This window comes from Carassius auratus, chromosome 32, assembly GCF_003368295.1.
Source record: "Carassius auratus strain Wakin chromosome 32, ASM336829v1, whole genome shotgun sequence".
In the NCBI taxonomy this organism is placed as follows: Eukaryota; Metazoa; Chordata; class Actinopteri; order Cypriniformes; family Cyprinidae; genus Carassius; species Carassius auratus.
Window position 1 is genome coordinate 17,828,711 of NC_039274.1, and position 12,721 is coordinate 17,841,431.

The 12,721-nt window shown below is 35.8% G+C and overlaps 1 protein-coding gene across 9 annotated transcripts in view; it reads left to right on the plus strand.

Annotated features, from left to right (window-relative positions):
• LOC113051732 (probable E3 ubiquitin-protein ligase HECTD4) overlaps positions 1-12,132 on the plus strand; it is a 75,809-nt gene extending 63,677 nt beyond the window's left edge. For 8 of the 9 annotated variants that reach the window (XM_026215726.1, XM_026215728.1, XM_026215730.1 and 5 more), the window contains exons 63-76: positions 78-301; positions 601-746; positions 1,086-1,189; positions 1,316-1,439; positions 1,569-1,759; positions 3,394-3,540; positions 4,622-4,741; positions 4,818-4,973; positions 5,474-5,577; positions 5,699-5,920; positions 6,958-7,124; positions 8,155-8,350; positions 9,467-9,689; positions 10,415-12,132. In XM_026215726.1, the coding sequence (XP_026071511.1) occupies positions 78-301; positions 601-746; positions 1,086-1,189; positions 1,316-1,439; positions 1,569-1,759; positions 3,394-3,540; positions 4,622-4,741; positions 4,818-4,973; positions 5,474-5,577; positions 5,699-5,920; positions 6,958-7,124; positions 8,155-8,350; positions 9,467-9,689; positions 10,415-10,551 (2,261 nt within the window). In that variant the 3' untranslated portion in view covers positions 10,552-12,132. The remainder of the gene's footprint in view (positions 1-77; positions 302-600; positions 747-1,085; positions 1,190-1,315; positions 1,440-1,568; positions 1,760-3,393; positions 3,541-4,621; positions 4,742-4,817; positions 4,974-5,473; positions 5,578-5,698; positions 5,921-6,957; positions 7,125-8,154; positions 8,351-9,466; positions 9,690-10,414) is intronic. The other variant, XM_026215732.1, reaches the window with a different exon arrangement.
• Positions 12,133-12,721: the final 589 nt, after the last annotated feature.

Genomic DNA, 12,721 nt, shown 5'->3' on the forward strand with positions numbered 1-12,721 from the left:
ATTTTAATCTGTGATTCTTCTTGCAAGGGTTTGCTTTAACTTGATATCAAGTTTATTTATTCATTTTGTGTTTGTAGGAGATAAATTGGTTCCTGAAGCACGTGATGTGCTGACAGACATCTTCAAGAGCTGCATTTATGCAGAGCAGGTTCTGAGTCCGATACCAACAAAACCAGTGAAAGTATCAGACATTTATCTGAGCAAAGAGCAGATGAACTCTCAGACACCAGGAAACCTGCTCCACGTGTTTTTTACACATGTGCGGCCTCCCAAGAAGGTGCTTGATGACCAGCTCACACAGGTGAAATCCTCAGAACAGTAATTCATTTATTATCCATAAATTCATATGTTAAAAATCCACTACATGCACATTTTCTTTGAGTCTTGCACATGCATTTCACAAAATGATAATTGATTATTGTTATGGAAATTACTACAAATTGACATATCTAGTAGTAATCCACACATATGTGTTATTATACTATTATCTTTTTCTGTTTGTTTTTTGTTAGCATCAGTATTAAGGCACAGTTGAACAGACACAAAGTATTTGACTGGGTCGAAGCATAAATTACTAAGCTTTTCTTATTGTATATGTAGATTCTTCGTAAATATGGCACAGTAAAGGCCAACAAGAACAAGCATAGCAAGGCAGGCAAAGAGCAGCACCAAGGCAAAGTGGTCAGCACAAAAAGACCCATCACCAAACCCCCGGCCAAAGAGAAGTCCATGCTGAACAGTGTGAGGTGAGAACTCACATCACGCTCGTCCGGGCATTCACCAGCATTTCAGTAGCATTCATCTGCTCTCATAAGATGCATGCTACCAGTTTAATTTTTTATATAATTGAGATACTATTATTTTTTATTAATACAAAACATTTACATTTTTAGATTTTTATATATTTATTATTTTAGATAAAGCCTTAATTATTATGATTTTGACATTCTTATAAAAAAAATGAATAATTTGTATTATTATAAATTGAATAAAAATATATATTAGTAATGTTGCATTGGCAAGTTATAATTTTTTATAGTTGTAGGTGACTATAATAAAAGGTATGGTATATGGTGTTTTTCCAGAACTGTTCTAAGTGAGAAAAAAACAGTCCTTAAGTCAAAATCTCCTGAGAAGACCAAGCCTGATGAAAAAGACCCTGAAAAGTCTCCCGCCAAAAAGCTTGAAGGTTAATACAACAACTCAATTTATTATTTATTTAATTTCTGCATTTATTAACACAAAAACCTTATACATGGTCTGTTTGGGTGGAATCTCATGGATCTGAACACCTCACCTTTCCTCTGTCCATCAGTGCCAGAAGAGAAGTTTCTGACCCTGGAAGGTTTCCACAAGTTTACTCTAGACAGAGCCAAGCAGGATATTCGCAGTGTTTGGCGAGCGATCCTGGCGTGCGGTTACGACCTGCACTTTGAAAGGTTTGTACCTTCTCAAGAACACTTCATGTTTCCACGTCTCTCTTTATTCTACTGTCTAAGAAAACTATTGGCTAGAATAATAAATGCAAGTCTCTGAATATCTTTTTTGTTTTTTTTGTTTTGTTTCAGATGCACATGCATCGACTCCCGACACGCTCAGAAAGCCAGTAGAAAATGGACCTTTGAGATGGACTTTGCGTTGGTACAGTTTGTTAATCGTCTGTGCAGACACCTGGCCATCACTCCTGCTCGCCTGCATCCTCATGAAGTTTACCTCGATGCCAAGGACACCGCCGACCCTCAAGTCGCATGCTTGATAGGCGAGTCCATGTTACATTATGTTGTTAGATTTGGATTATGTATAGAAGCCCATTTCCATCACTAATTAAAAAAAAAAAAGTGGTGGTTGCAATTACATTATCTCTCAGTTCTGACTTTTTTTCTCTGAATTGCAATATATAAAGTCAAAATTGCGGGATAGAATTCAGTTTTTTCTTGCAATTGCTAGTTTACATCTCGCAACTCTGACTCTTTTTTTCTCGCAATTGCTAGTTTACATCTCGCAATTCTGACATTTTTTTTCTCGCAATTGCAAGTTTACATCTCACAATTCTGACTCTTTTTTTTCTCACAATTGCAAGTTTACATCTCTCAATTCTTACTCTTTTTTTTTTTTTTTTTTTTCTCGCAATTGCTAGTTTACATCTCTAAATTCTGACCCTTTTTTTTCCTCGCAATTGCTAGTTTACATCTCGTAATTCTGACTCTTTTTTTTTTTTTTTCTCGCAATTGCTAGTTTACATCTCGCAATTCAGACACTTTTTTTCCTTGCAATTGCAAGTTTACATCTCGAATTTCTGACTTTTTTTTTCTCGCAATTGCTAGTTTACATCTCGCAATTCTGACACTTTTTTTCCCTCGCAATTGCTAGTTTACATCTCGCAATTCTGACTCTTTTTTTTATCGCAATTGCTAGTTTACATCTCACAATTCTGACTCTTTTTTTTTTCCTCACAATTGCTGATTTACATCTCTAAATTCTGACCCTTTTTTTCCCTCGCAATTGCTAGTTTACATCTCGTAATTCGGACACTTTTTTTTCTCCTTGCAATTGCAAGTTTACATCTCGCAATTCTGACTCTTTTTTCCCTTGCAATTGCAAGTTTACGTCTCGCAATTCTGACTCTTTTTTCCCTTGCAATTGCTAGTTTACATCTCGCAATTCTGACACTTTTTTTCCTTGCAGTTGCAAGTTTACATCTTGCAATTCTGATTCTATTTTTTTCTCGCAATTGCAAGTTTTCATCTCTCAATTCTGACTTTTTTTTTTTTTTCTCGCAATTGCTAATTTACATCTCCAATTCTGACTCTTTTTTTTTCACTCAATTGCAAGTTTACATCTCTCAATTCTGACTCTTTTTTTTTATCGCAATTACTAGTTTACATCTCGCAATTCTGACTCTTTTTTTTTTTTGCACAATTCTGACTCACAATTGACTTCTGACTTTTTCTCATAATTGTGAGTTTGTTTCACAATTCCGAATTTCTTTTTTCTCACAATTGCAAGTTTACATCTAACAATTGTGACTCTTTTTGTCTTGTAACTCTGCTTTATTTTTCTCACAATTGTAAGTTTGTCTCGCAATTCCGGCTTTTATTTTTTCTCAGTATCGAGAGTTAAAATCTCGCAATTCTGACTTTATAACTTGCAATTCTGAGGAAAAAAAGTCATAATTACGAGATATGAACTCGCAATTGTGAGGAAAAAAGTAAGTCCGAATTGCAAGATATAAACTCAGAATACTGAGAAAAAGTCAGAATTGTGAGAGAAAAAGTCACAATTACCTTATTTTATCATTTATTCAGTGGCGGAAACGGGCTTCCATAATTATGAGATTTACAGGCACCAAGTTTTTAACCCCAGTGTGCGGTGCACGTCATTCTGATCACACAGGCGTTCCTGTGGAGAGTTTGCGTCTGCGGTTTGCTCTGCTGCAGTCGCTCAACAGCACGCTGGAGAGCTTCTTCCTGCCGTTAGTCGAGCTGAGGCTGACACAAACCTATCAAAACAGCATCGCAGCGCTTCTGTGCGAGGCCAAAGGTCAGTCATCGCATGTACAGGGACACTGGTCTTGGTCAGGACTGTTTCTTTAGTAGCTAGATAGAAGAATACTTAAAAAGCACCATGTTTTTTTGGATTGGCTGTGGAATATATAGATTATATTCAATTAATTGAATATTTGTGATCTGTATTATTTTCTTGGCAGTATGAAATGAAGCAGCATTGTGTATATTGTAATGATTTAAAAGCTCTTTTTTATTTGGCCATTAAGTTTCCCAAGTTTTGTCCTTGTGTGGCATTTTTTGTTCTCCAATACCACGGTGATATCATATTATTCATTGAAGTGCTTTGGAGAACCGTCTTTGTCAATGTTAAATGTTAATGTACCACAGTATAGTATTAAAAGAAAATTAAGTGAATATATTCCCTTATGAAAATAAGTAAACTTTTTAAAATAGTATTTATTACAGAAATAGTACACTTCACTTAAGTGTGAACTGAATGTAATGATTTCAGACATTTCATTGCATGTTCAGAAGGTTTTGTTATATTTATATTAAATGCAGTTAGCTGAACTTTAGAGTGTTTTGACTTAAGTACATTTTCCTAATTATATTGTCTTTAAAATATGGTAAAGCCAAAGCTGAATGTACTGACAGGCATTTATGATAAACTAAAATATACTTCAGTGTCGTTTCTATTGAAACTTGTATGGTCATGTATTTGTAATTACATATAACATTGAAAAATTTTAATATATTAACTTGATTAAATGTATTATCAAATAACTATACATTTAAAATTATGATCAAGCATTTTAAACTTTTTTCATGTTAGTCGACACATTAAAATTAGTCTACCTCTTTAAAACATGACAAAAGATTATTAAAATATAATGATTTAAAGTGTACTTCAGAGTAAAACTTTAAATTTGACATTATTAATTAAAAAGTGTTCTTAACTGTGTTAACATAGTCATGAAAGTGTCTTTTATGTCATTAATATTATATGCAAGTAGTTTTTTTTAAAGATTTGAAGTACACTACAGGGTGTGCATTCAGTGCATTTAAGAGCGCTTTTTTTTCACAAGGGTGTTTTTCTCATGATCTAATTTTTGTAGGACTGATTTTTTACGACACCAAAGTGACTTTTATGAACCGGGTGTTGAACGCAAGCGTGCAGCGCACAGCGGATCACGCCGCGCCGGAGATCACGCTCGACCCGCTGGAGATAGTGGGAGGTAAACCAGTGAAGTGTCTCTTACTCAGACGAGGGTCTGTGCTATCAGTTCCTCACTCTTACGGTGTGTCCCGCAGGTGAGACGCGTGCAGCAGAGAACACGTACTTCTGCCAGGCGGCGCGTCAGCTGTCCTGCGTCCCCTCGTCTCAGCTGTGTGTGCGGATCGCCAGCGGAGGAGACCCCACCTACGCGTTTAACATCCGCTTCACCGGGGAGGAGGTCCACGGCACCAGTCAGTGTCACACACCGCTTTCATGCACCAAACACTACACTTCCAACATAACAGCTGCTCCTTCTGTGATGTACTGTATTGCATTATTCCTCCTGTCTTTTATATAGGTTTTATTGGCATTTTGAAATAGCCTTTCTATTTATGTTTTCATTTTAGTCATTTTGTTATGCAATTTAACATTTACATTTAGCAGATGTCTTTATCCCAAGCCACATACAAAGGAGGACAATGGAAGCAATCAAAATCAACAAGAGAGCAGTGATATGCAAGTGCTTTGACAAGTCTCAGTTAGCTTAATGTTGTGCACAGAGCAAAGTAAACATTTTTTATAATCATATAATAAATAAAAAGAAAACAGATGGAATGGAAAAAGAAAAGAGCAAGCTAGTGTTCGAGGCCTTTTTTGCTTTTGTTAATTGTATAATAAATACAAAGAAAACAAATACATATATTGCAAAAAGATTAGAGAAGCAAGTGTTCGTTTCTGTTTTGTTTCTCAGGCGGCTCATTCAGGCATTTCTTGTGGCAAGTGTGTAAGGAGCTGCAGAGTTCGGCGCTCTCTCTTCTCCTCCCGTGTCCCAGCGCTGCCGCAAATCGCAATAAGGTGCACCTGCATGTTTGATCTGCTGGATTACACAGCACTTTTCCTCCTTCCTTCAAGAGCTACAGGATGATTGCACATGCTCTCAGCTTGACTCGCGTGTGTGTGTGTGTGTGTGTTGCAGGGGAAGTTCATTCTGACGCCGTGCCCCATCACTTACGCAGAAGAGCAGCTGCTGAACTTCTTCGGCCAGCTGCTGGGGATTGCCATCCGGGCGGATGTGCCTCTGCCTCTGGATCTGCTCGGATCCTTCTGGAAGGGTTTGGTCGGGGAAGCACTCGACCCAGAGTCTGATTTTCGAGAAGCCGACCTGCTCACATACAACTACATCAAGAAGTTTGAGAATGTAAACTATAATTAATATTTTACTGCGAATAGCTTCCATTTTCTTGAAGCAAAATGTGATTTTTTATTTTATTTTATTGGAGCAAATGTAATGTCAATCAAGTTATTGCTTTCATCATTCCAGGATCATAATTTCTACATTTATCACTTTAATACACTTGTTGAAAATGTTTTATTAAAATTTTATTTTGGTGATTAGCTGAAATAACAAAAACTATGTAAATGAATATGGAAACTGTATAGACTTGTATATAATATATATAAAAACAAACGACAAAAAAATAAAACTAAATTAAAAAAAAATTAATATAAAACTTAATACAAAAAAATATGAAAAATTTAATACCTGATAAAAATTATATTATTGTTTTTATCTCATTACTGCAGATAATTTAATATTAATGAAAGAAGTGGGCACTTAAGTGACTTAAAGAGAGACACTTTCAGGACTGTTTAACACACTTAAGCACACTTTTAAAAAGTGTAAATAATGTCAAAATAAAATGTAAATAATTGTTTTAATAATTTTTTTATTATGTCTTTTAACAGTTACACTAATGCCGATGTGTTGATTAACATATTAAAGCACATGTAAAGCACTCGATTATAATTTTAAATGTAGTGTGTTATTCAGTGTTACATGTAAAGTTAATATATTTGTAATGATGAAGTTGTAATTTATTACATTTAAAATATAAGATTCAATAGAAAAGCTTTAAAGTGTATTTTAGTTTGTCATAAATGCTGTCAGTACATTCAGCAGTACTTAAATCATATTTCAAAGACGATCAAAGTAATTATGAACTGCATAAAAAGATGTACTTAATTTCTACTTAAGTAGGTCAAAAACACTCTAAAGTTCAGCAAATTGCATTTACTATATTAATTATGCAATTGACATTAAATGTCTGAAAGCATTACATTCAGTTCACACTTAAGTATATTAAGTCATCTTTTTAAAAATATGCTAAGTGTGTTCTTCATCACCTTCTGCTTTAATGCTGCTCCCGTTGTTTTGTTCTCCTGTCTTGTTCACAGTTGGCCGATGAGGCGGAGCTGGAAGCGCTGTGTGCTGAAGTCTCGTCACAGAGCCACATGGGCGAGAGCCCGGATTCACCGAGCCGTCCCTGCTGCACATTCACCTACATCACCATGACCGGAGAGGAAGTAGAGCTGTGCCATGGAGGACGTGACATCACCGTCAGGTAAGGGATGGTTCACCCAAAAATACACATTTCTGTCATCATTTACTTACCCTCAATTTGTAACAAACTTGTATGAGTTTATATCTTCTTTAAACACAAAAGAAGGTGTTTTGAAGAATGTCAGCTGATGGTAGCCATAGTGTAACAGTCCCAGTGAAATTTTTTAAAAGGGCAAAATCACAAAATAATTTAGGGGAGGGCTCCTCAACTAAAAATAACACAAAACACTGTAGTGCATCCCAAAGTGTCTAGATAAAATAAAGGCAGTCCACAGATCATTACAGCATGTGCATGGAAAAAACACCTGTAGCATTTATCATTTTATCAAAATAAAGGACAGAAAAAATCTTTCTGGTTGAATGAAACTCACTCAGTCCTCAATGATGATAGAAGATGAAAAAATCCAATAGTCCGATAGCATTATAGTAAACTAAAATTAAAAACATAAAAAAATGTTGCTTGAAATAAAGTAAATGGGAACTGAAATAAAAAGGCAACACTTTAACTTGATTTACTGAAATAACAAAAACTTAAATAAATATGGAAACTGTATACAAATGACTAAAAACAAATGACTAAAAATGACCAAAAACGTAAAAAAAAGTTAACAAAAATGTTTATGAAATCGAACAAAAAAGAACCGTTTTTATTCTCAAATTACTGCAGATAATTTTATATTAATTAAATAAGAGGGCACTTAAGTGACCTAAAGAGAGACACTTTCAAGACTGTTTACCACATTTAAGCGCACTTTTAAAAGTAAATAATGTCAAATTTAAAAAATAAATAAATAATAGTTTTAATAATCTTTTATCATGTTTTTTTTTTACAATAATTTGTATAATGTCATTTGACGGTATCCACTACGGAAGTCTGTTTTTGGGTGAATTATTAGCTGAGGTTCTACTTTATATTAGATTCAAAAATGGATTTAGTATTTTCTTCGGTAGGGATGCTCGAATAAAGAAATGTGAGCTGCTTCTTGAATGTGTTGTAAAGTGAAGAGATGCATGTACTTGTGTTTGTTCAGCTGGGAGAATAAGGAGGTGTATGTGCGAGCGGTGCGAGATCTGCGCCTGCGGGAGCTGCAGAATGTGGAGTGTATGTCGGCGGTCCGCGCCGGGCTGGGCTCCATCATACCCCTGCAGCTCCTGACCTTACTGAGCCCCGCTGAGGTGGAGCTGCGCACCTGCGGCCTGCCGGACATCAACCTGGAGTTCCTCAAGGTCAGACAGTGAACGCTTCCTTTCAGAGCTTGACATTTTACAGCTTGCGTTCATCTTTGTTGACTTGCTGCTCGTCCCCCGTGAAAAAGAAGTGCACGTGCATATTCGCGCAAAAATGAAACTTTCCTGTTCATTTACTCAAACCTTGGGCCATCTAAGATGTAAGAGAACAGTGAAGACGATTTTTAGCTGAAACCATACTCCTTTGTGATCCAAAAAATGAATCATTGTGGCTCCCGACGATATATTTAGGTCTTATGAAGCAAAATGATCAGTCTGTGCAAGAAACTGAACATTATTTAATACATTATTACCGTATTTTCCGGACTATAAGTCGCACCTAAGTATAAGTCGCATCAGTCCAAAACTGCTTCATTACGAGGAAAAAAACAAGTAGTTTTTAAGTAGTTAAATATAAATATAGTATAAATATAAGTAGTATACCGTCTACAGCCATGAGAGGGCGCTGTATGCTACAGGAGCACTTTGAGCAGTATAGAGCGCCCTCTCGCGGCTGTAGACGGTATATTACTTATATTTATACTATATTTATATTTAACTACTTAAAAACTACTTGTTTTTTTCCTTTTGTAACAATATTAAAAATAATGTTCAGTTTCTTGCACAGACTGATTGTTTCGCTTCATAAGACTTCAATATATCATCAGAAGTCAACGGTATAAATTGTGTATTACATGATAAGCTTTTTATTTTTATTTTTAGCCATTGACTTGAATTACCAAAATCTTTCTTTACTATTCGACTGAAGAAAAATGTTACCTACTAACCAAATTTGTAATTTTTAGGTGAACTATCGCTTTAGTTAAAAGCACTCTTAAGTTCAGCTAATTGCATTTAATGTAAATTTAAGTTTCATTTAATTGCAATTAACATGATTTTCCACAAATGTTCCATTCGGTCGGTACTTTGAGCGAACATCTTCCCTGCATTAATTCTGTGATCAGTTTTCTTTTGTTGATCATTTAGAGGACATTTTTGTGAAATTTCACAAGGATGATCCACGTCCCTCACACGAAGGAGTTGTGTGTCACTCTGAAGCTGTTTATTTTGACTAGTTTCCTAACCGAACCGGTTCTCCTGATCCCGTCGACCCAGGCTCACACCATGTATCAGGTGGGACTGATGGAGACGGACCAGCACATTGAGTTCTTCTGGGCCGCGCTCGAGATGTTCACGCAGGAGGAGCTCAGCAAGTTCATCAAGTTCGCCTGCAACCAGGAGCGAATCCCCTTCACCTGCCCCTGTAAAGACGGCGGCCCCGACACGGCTCACGTGCCCCCCTACCCCATGAAGATCGCCCCCCCTGATGGGGCAGTGGGTGAGTGTCAAACCATCATAGTGCATATAATAAATAACATTTTTAAATACGTTAAAATGGAAGAAAGTAGCACTGTATTTTGATCAAATAAATGCAGCCTTGGTTGAACATAAGATATTCAAGGGACAGTTCCTCCAAAAATGAAAATGGTCAGCATTTGCTCAGCCTCAAGTTGTTCCTAAACCTTTGTCTTGTTTGATTGAAAGAATTTTGAAGAACTTTGGTAACCAAACTGGTGATGGTAGCCATTGACTTCTATAGTAGGGAAAACAATGCTGTGGAAGTCAATAGCTACTGTCACCAGTTTTGTTACGAACCAAGATTCTTCAAAAGAAACTTGTGAAGAGTAAATTGGATTAAATGATGGAAGAATTAAATTTTTTTGATTAACTATACTTTTTAGAACTCATAATTGTAAAGTAAAAAAAAAGATACAATTTATGAAAAAAATAATATATATATATATATATATATATATATATATATATATATATATATATTTATATATTTTTTATTTTATTTTTTTATACACTTTTTATACAGTATTTTTAGCTTTATTTTAATATTTTTTTTATTGTTACTTGATATAATGTGTATATATATATATTTCTTTTTTTTTTTGGCAATACTGTGTGAATTGACGCTGATAGCAATGGAAACGTTCTGACTGCAGAAAGTGTCATGTGAAGATAGTTTTGAAAACTCTTGTGTTTCATCTGTGTCAGGCTCGGCAGATCTGCGTTACATTCGCGTGGAGACCTGCATGTTCATGGTCAAGCTGCCGCAGTACTCTTCGCTGGACGTGATGCTGGAGAAGCTGCGCTATGCTATCCACTACCGCGAGGATCCTCTCAGCGGTTAAACCTGATTTCTCTGATCCCCGTCGGCCGCGTCTGAGGCGGTCACCACACAACCTTAATCAGCTCTCACTTCTTCTTCTTCAAGAATAGTCATGGAGGAATTTGATCAGCCCGGACCGATTAGCATTCACGGAGACTAGCGTTGGTGTGTGTTTGACGGAGGGCGGCGGGTTTGACAGCGCTGAAGAGTAATCCACAGATTTATAAAGATCTACATGTGCTGTTCTTCAACAAATTTGAAAGAAATGGAACTGTTACTGCTTAAACATTTAATCTCTCTCTCTCTCTCTCTATCTGTCTCTCGCTCGCTCTTCCTCTCATTTAATCAGTCTTTCATCATTGCATTCCCTGTGTGCCTCAACACCTTCTCTCCATTAGTGACAGTGATTGTTGACGCACATTCATCTACAGAGATGCCGAATTTAGCTTCGCAAAGGACTAAAACGTGCGGCTCAAGGTTATACTTGCATCTTTTAATACACATTTGGGGTGAATCTCACGAAACCAGTCAAGAACATTTCCCACAAAAATTAACCCTTTCTGTGCAGTGCATTTTTTTTCCCCTTCATTATTTTGTTACCCTAATGCACCTCAGAATTGTTTTGACTTTTCTTGGATTTTCTTTCAATTCTCATTACTTTAAAACACCTTTTTTGTATCCATTTTTTTTTTTGTTTTCCCTCAATTCTCATTACCCTAATGCACAACAGATTTTTTTTTTTTGCCATTTTCATTAAATTGTCATTACCGCAATGCACTGTATTTATTATTTTTATTTCAACACATTTTTATTTTTTGTATTCACCAATTGTCATTGCCCTAATGCCCCCTTTTTTGTATTTTCCCTCTTTTTCTCATTACCTCAATGCAACAAAAAAATTTGGTGTTTTTATTTTATTTTTTTATTTTTTTGCATTTTCACTCATTACCATAATGCACCTGATTTTATTTATATTTATGTATATTGCATTTACCCTCAATTAGCCTAATGCACCCATTTTTTGTTTTCCCTCAATTCTCATTACCCACAATGCACAAACAATTTTTTTTCTTAAATTATCATTACCACAATACACCTGTTTTATTTATTTTTTATTTTTTTTTGGCACCTAAAGCACCTAGGATTTTTCCTTTTTTCTATTTCTCATTACCGCAGTACGCCTGATATTGTTGTGTAAATAAGTCTCATCAGAAATGTAATGCCAGAAAATCTCAATGGTCTTAAATTAAGCTTGATTTTCTTTACTCCAGAGTGTGTTCTTGACAGGGTTTGTGAGATTTACCCGTTTAGAGGCTTGAAAGGGTTTACGCTCTCAAAGACTCCAACACTTCAAGGAACTGTTGCAGGTACAGGGAACTACAAGTACGCATGTGATCGAGCATATCTAAGAATTTGAACTATAAATGGCAAGACCGCTTTATGGCACAAATATCTGTCTATATTCTTAAAGGTACATCTGCTGTTCAGGTCTGTAACTGAGGTAAGTCATGTACAGAAACGAGCTATAGTAATATAAAGAGCGCTGAACTGTATTCATTTCGAGTGGTTTTGAGTGGAAAAAATTTTGCTGCAAAAAAAAAAATTTAACTGGAGCGGTGCTAAATTTATGGTTTTGGTTGCCAGCTTCATTTCTTAATGACTCTGCTGCAGTCAACAACGATGTATTGCTTATGAGGGATGATTTTGCTCCCAAAACTAGTGCATGAACATCTCCATTGGAGAACCCAACATTTACAAATCGCTTTAGGGTTTTTTTTTTTTTTCCTCTAGGAACGTCCGTATTTAACCCCCTCCCTCCCAAAGAGAAAAATGTTTATAAAAAGCTATTTTCATTTTGATTTGATTTTTAAATCACATTTTCTGTGTCTACAAAGATACTACTGTTTTGAAATTGAAATCTAAATCGTATGTTCTTCATGGGATTTCCTGATCTTTAGGGGTTTGACATTTCTGGTGAACCATTTAATTGCGTTGCGAGTTCTGTAATGTACAGCCATCATTACAAACACACTTGATGCTACCATAGATGTACTTCTCTGAAAAGATCAGCATTTCAGCACTATAATCGGGTTTTGTGGGTGTGTGTGTGTGTGTGTGTGTGTTATATATTCTTTTTTTTTTTTTTGATATGGTCAACATGCTGCTATCAAAGATAGTCCCTTGATTTTTTT